Source organism: Cyprinodon variegatus, unplaced genomic scaffold (assembly GCF_000732505.1).
Source record: "Cyprinodon variegatus isolate N-32 unplaced genomic scaffold, C_variegatus-1.0 Scaffold413, whole genome shotgun sequence".
Classification (NCBI taxonomy): Eukaryota; Metazoa; Chordata; class Actinopteri; order Cyprinodontiformes; family Cyprinodontidae; genus Cyprinodon; species Cyprinodon variegatus.
Window position 1 is genome coordinate 142,008 of NW_015150866.1, and position 6,000 is coordinate 148,007.

The 6,000-nt window shown below is 41.4% G+C and overlaps 1 protein-coding gene across 1 annotated transcript in view; it reads left to right on the top strand.

Annotated features, from left to right (window-relative positions):
- Positions 1-6,000, top strand: part of LOC107093202 (inositol hexakisphosphate and diphosphoinositol-pentakisphosphate kinase 1-like) — an 80,232-nt gene that overhangs the window by 11,632 nt on the left and 62,600 nt on the right. The window contains exons 7-10 of the mRNA XM_015388088.1: positions 1,617-1,718; positions 1,849-2,010; positions 4,303-4,424; positions 4,647-4,752. Of these exons, the coding sequence (XP_015243574.1) occupies positions 1,617-1,718; positions 1,849-2,010; positions 4,303-4,424; positions 4,647-4,752 (492 nt within the window). The remainder of the gene's footprint in view (positions 1-1,616; positions 1,719-1,848; positions 2,011-4,302; positions 4,425-4,646; positions 4,753-6,000) is intronic.

Genomic DNA, 6,000 nt, shown 5'->3' on the forward strand with positions numbered 1-6,000 from the left:
CTCGGGGGTCTGACACAGGAACTTCAACCGCTCGACATCGGTGTGAACCGGCCGTTCAAAGTAAGGCTGCGAGTGGCGTGGGAGCGATGGATGACAGACGGAGACCACAGTTTCAGGATAAGTGGAAGGCAGCGCCGGGCAAGTTACGCCACCGTTTGCGGATGGATTGTTGATGGACTAACGTGTCTGCTGGCTCTGTTGTTCAAGCTTTCGCAAAAGGCATTATTTCTGAGGAGATGCGCTGCACGGAAAGTGACTCTGACAGCGCAGAAGGGGAAACTGGCATGTCTGATTTAGTGCAGCTGTTTAATTCAGAAACAGAGGATGATGACTTTGATGGGTTTGATTAATACTTTGTAATAAATACATGAATAAAGCACAATAATACTCAGTTTTGCTCCCGCTCTATTTTTCTACCTGAAAACTTAATTCAACAGCAGCCTCTGGGCGGCAGGTGTTTTTTCATCTAAATAATCTAAATCTTGCAGCTATATTTGCTGTGATCAGTGGGAATAAAGTAGTTTTATTATGTTTTTAAGTGAGAAAATACACCTGAAAACTTCATAATTGCAGTCAGTTCATCCAGATTATCTATTTCTGTCGGAGGCGCTCAGACCCCCACATACCAGCGGTGCACCGACAGCAGAAATCCATTCATCAGCAGCCTCTAGGCTGGGCAGCCTCTGGGTTCACCTCGGTGGCTGGCAGGTGTTTTTCATCTAAATAATTTAAACTGCAGGCACCAGGATACCGGTAATAAAAGCGAACAAATTCCGTCGGCAGGTTTCAGGATTTTAAGTTAATTTAGGAGTGATCACAGCGCTGTGTCATCTGCGATGTGTCTGTCTCACGGCCAGCACCCAGGTTTGATTAATACTTTGTAATAAATACATGAATAAAGCACAGTCATACTCAGTTTTGCCCCCGCTGTATTTTTAAATACGCAGTAGAGGTATTTAAAGGTAGTAGAGGACATGTACCGGTATATAAAAAACGCGCCCTATAGTCCGGTGCGCCTTATGTGTGTGTTAAATACAGAAATGGCACACATAACTTAGAGTGCGCCTTTTAGTACGGTGCGCCTTATGGTTGTGAAAATACGGTAGGCAAATCCTTTGAGGGGAAAAAAAAGCTATCTAGTTCTGACTTAATCTCAAAACTCTGACTTAATCTCACGACTTTTAATCTCAGCATTCTGACTCTTTGAATCACAGCTTTTAATTTCATGATTTATAGTCAGATTACGTAGGACTTTATTGACATAACCCAGGATTATCACCTTAATGATATAGGAATATTACAAGTAGTCATATTTATATAAGAATGAGAATAGTTCTGAGATTAAATCCTGAAATAAATTTTTTTTTTAGTTTTTATCTTTTTTTTATGCCCAATTACTTCTAATAAACTGGACTGGAATAAACAGCTTTGCTTCTCTGGATAAAATCCCACCTTGGAAGCTAGTTGATAGTTCCGCCTAAAACAGACTTCCCTTTAACCAGAACCATCATGGATTTTTTTAATGAGGCCTTGGTGTTTTTTTTTTTTTTACTCATGTAACTTGTAGGAAACTCCCTGTGATTTTCTCTGTGTTTAAAGCCATGTTTTGGTTGTAGATCGGGAGTCGCAGCAGTGTCTACTCTCCAGAAAGCAGTGTGCGAAAAACCGGATCCTATATTTATGAGGAGTTCATGCCGACAGATGGCACCGACGTTAAGGTGCTGAGGATGTTACCCTTCCCTTTTCTCTATTTTACAATATCAGATGACAGTGGATCTGTGCATAAATGCCCATTTGTAAGATGGTTAAAATGGTTCTCTACCTGCATGGCTTACCCGTTGATCTCAGGTTTACACAGTGGGCCCAGACTACGCCCACGCCGAGGCCAGGAAGTCTCCAGCTTTGGATGGTAAGGTGGAGAGAGACAGCGAGGGGAAGGAGATCCGTTACCCCGTCATGCTGACCGCCATGGAGAAGCTGGTGGCCCGCAAGGTCTGCCTCGCCTTCAAGGTACCTGGATATTACCCTTTGTTTCAGCACTTCCTGTCTGCCCTCAGCTGGGTTTCCTTTCATATAAAATCTATATGAAGTAACTAGAATAATGGGATTAAATGATCCTGAGCTAATTTTGCTCCCATTTATTTTACTCTTTTAGCCACTTTGTTTATTTTTAAAGAACATGCGCCTCTACTTTGGATGGTTTATTGTGACGGTCCGTTTTTGGCCTGCAGGCCTTTACTTTTTTCTTTTTTTTTTTACATCTTAAGAAAGATGTTTCCCCCCTGGTCCTCAGGGACCCCTACCCTGCATGTTTTAGATACATCTCTGTTCCAACAAACCTGAGCCAAGTTAGGCCTCTTCTGGTATTACAGTAGCAACCACTCAAAATGGCCCTTCTCAGCCGAATGACAGCCCGCTTCCCTGCAACTCCCAGCAATATCCCCTCCAACTTCCAGCCAATAGTAGGGCCCTATAATTTCCGTGATCACGGAATCGCGGACGGAATCGCGGAATTGGCAAATTAACGCAGAATCTAGTGTAAATGCGGAATTTCTACATTTGAAATGAAATTCTGTTTTTGTGTGGGAGAAGAACGTATGTCAGGGGGAAATGCACACCAGGGGACGCAAATCTGGGCAACACAACCCCTCCCGCTCCGTCATTTCCGCTCACCCTCCCCCATCAAAACATTGAAAAAATGGCGAAGCGGCTCTCCACAGCTCCGCTTTCGGCGAAAAAGTTGAGAAACACGAGGCTAAGCCCTGAGTACAGAGCCGAGCAGTTCCCTCGTGACTTTTACGTGTCAGGTGAACTATTGTTTTGTCAACATTCCATTGATTGGAAGCACAAAAATACATGCACTGACCACTGGTCATCCAAAATCTGTGTGAAGAACAAGGAGAAGTAGAGAGGTCCTATTTTATTTTTTTACTTGAAAAAGCTAATGGAGCACTTTTATTTATAACCATTGGTTCATAACCATTAATATTTTGTTAGTACTTAGAGTGCTGTGTTATGTTGCATCATGCAGTAAAAGTACTGAGTAAATGTGTTTTTTTACCTTAATTAATTTAAGGTCATTCCTATTTTATTTGTGTACATTTTAATCATTAACATTAAAATCAAATTCTTTTTACGACTGAAATAACAGTAAAGGGTAAAAAAAACTGAATTCGCAAAAGGTAAAATGGAAAAAACGGAATTTTCAAAAATTAAAACGGAAAAAAACGGAATTTGGGAAAAAATAAAACTGATTTTATAGGGCCCTACAATAGAGTGACACCCTCTTGCATATTTTTTTACTCTGACTCCACCCTTTCAGTGAATTACAGGGTCTGACAAGGAGATGATGCTTCTCTTTAGATCTTAATGTCCACAAATTATGACAGAATATTTTAGTACTAAGATAGAATATTTTAGTACTAAGATAGATGTTTAAAAAGGAATTGTAGGGGAGCAGCCAAGGATCCATCAAGGAAAGTGGGGACATTTTGAATGGCTACTACTGTAAGTGCGACAGAAGCCTGTTGATAATTTCTTCTTTTCTGGTGTGATAAAACAAGTAAACACCTAAAACATGAAGTACAGGGGTCCCTGAGGAGCAGGCTTTGGAACCTAAGGAACCCTCTAATGTTCCACCTGTGCTGCTTTATCATTCTGTGTTGATGCAGCAGTTTTGTTGAAAGCTCTGAAACTATTTGGTAACTCAGATCTTAATTATAGGATAGGATATGATTTCTACAAGAGAACCAGGTCTCACATTCACATAGCACCCTTACTAGCTGTTTTTTTTTTTCTTCCTCTGTCTAGACCTGTGGCTCTTTGCCCCCTTCACTGTGGCTCTGACCAAACCCAATAATTTACCTATTGAGGCATCTTGGATATCATGCATTATGCATATAATATCTTTAACAGCGTATTACCAGAGTTTTAAGAATTATTTTATTTCTTCTTATTTTACTTTAACATGTGCTGTATTTTTAGGTGATCTGTTGTCGTTTTTCATCTTTCAGCTTCTTCTGTTGTAAAAGGTTAAATATTAGATTCTAAAAATATCAAATCTTAGATCGATTTTTTTTTTTGCTTTTTATTGAATTTTTATTATGGCTCTTTCCAAATTTGAATGTTATGGTGGCGGTGCAGAATAAGTTTAGCAGATCTCTGCTCTAGATCCTTCCGGAGGGTTTTCTACCCCGTCTTTGTTTCAAATGATCCCGCCGTCGTGCTTTTTGTTGAGCATTTACTCGTTCACACTATAAAGATGTGTGAGAAATGAACAGTTGATGTCATCCTGTTTTAAAGCAAACCGTGTGCGGATTCGATCTGCTGCGAGCCAACGGCCATTCCTACGTCTGCGACGTTAACGGCTTCAGTTTCGTGAAGAACTCCATGAAGTACTACGACGACTGTGCCAAAGTCCTGGGGTGGGTGATGTCCAACTCATTTATGACTCATAGTAGTTGGGAACTTAAAACATAACGCTGCATAATAAGAGGAAGCAGAAAGTTGCATCGCTTGATAGTTCTTAGAAATCTTGTCTCCGTTGTGCTTTTATTTGTTTTTACCACAGTATTTTGTTTGTGATGTTTTGATTCTGGATGTTGATTGTTAAGATTTGCTGTGTGAATAAATTTGACATCCAACAGGAACATGGTGATGAGAGAGCTAGCCCCTCAACTGCACATCCCCTGGTCCATCCCCATGGAGGCTGAAGACATCCCCATCGTCCCAACCACCTCAGGAACCATGTATGTATAAAAGGCCCGACATGTCCCACCAGCTGGTCAGGGGGATCATTTCTGAAAACTTCAGCACCCTGAAACACACTCAGCCTTATCAGTGGGCTATTACCCCGTATTCTTAGAGCATTGCTTAAGATTTTCAAAAGGAAAGAATTTTATGACCTAACTGTATTGAACTTGTTCTATGTTCATAATTGTCCTCCAACCAACCTCTGAAGCTGGATTTTCTAACTATGTTTACATGCAGAACCTGGAACCTTCAGATTTATTTATTTCTATCAAAGATAGAACCAGATCGTAAAATGTTTTATGGACCTGAGTAATTGGAATACAATGGCCAATTGGCCCAAAAAAAAAAACTGTTTCACTTAAAGAACTGTTTTTACGGTGAAAATTAAAACTTTTCTGATGGTTTTTAATACGACTGCAGCAAGGAAAAACTGATGCTACATTCGGACTGCATGCAGCAGAGGTAGCAAAAACACGCTTCATTTTTTATGCTTGTATAAGTTTAGTTCTGATGCGCGGCTGAAGCATCTTTGCTGCTCTAGCTGCGCGGACGTAAAGTAGGTTTGATGCGCGTTGGACGGCGCCACCCTATCCTTTCCTTGTGTGCAGTTTTAATATGTTTTAAAGTGAGAAAGTCCACCTGAAAACTTCATCTGGGAATCCTGTTCAACAGCAGCCCCTGGCCCGATCACCTCATTGTGGTTTTCCACTACTGTTCGCGGCGGCTGGAAGGTGGTTTTCATGCACCTAATCCAAACTGCAGGCACAAGAATAATAAAAGCAAAACTATTCTGCCGGCAGGTTTCTACATTTTAAGTTAATTTAGGTGTTAATAAACTGTTTCAGAGGAGTGATCATACCGCTCTGCATCAGCAGTGCTGCGTCTGACTCCCTGCCAGCTCCCAGATCAGCTTCTCTGATTTGTTAATGTGGTGCATCCAGCAGCAAAAGTTCAATTTTTCTATCTCCAGCAGCTGCTGCTTCTGAAGTGCGTCATGAGCCTCAGATGCCCAGTAGCTCATGAGGCTCTGCTCCTTCTTCTCAAAACGTGCTTCAGGACCTTTTGCTGCGCCTTGTTGCACGTCAACCATTGACTTTGCATGTAAACTTGCTACTTCTGCTGCCTCTGCTAATTGTGGCCTGAACCTAGCATGAGCTAACCTGACTCCGACAGATGGATTTGCTCCGCATATCCATCTGGAAACCTTCCGTTGAAGTAATTTTGGGAAGGGGCGAAAATACTGGTTAG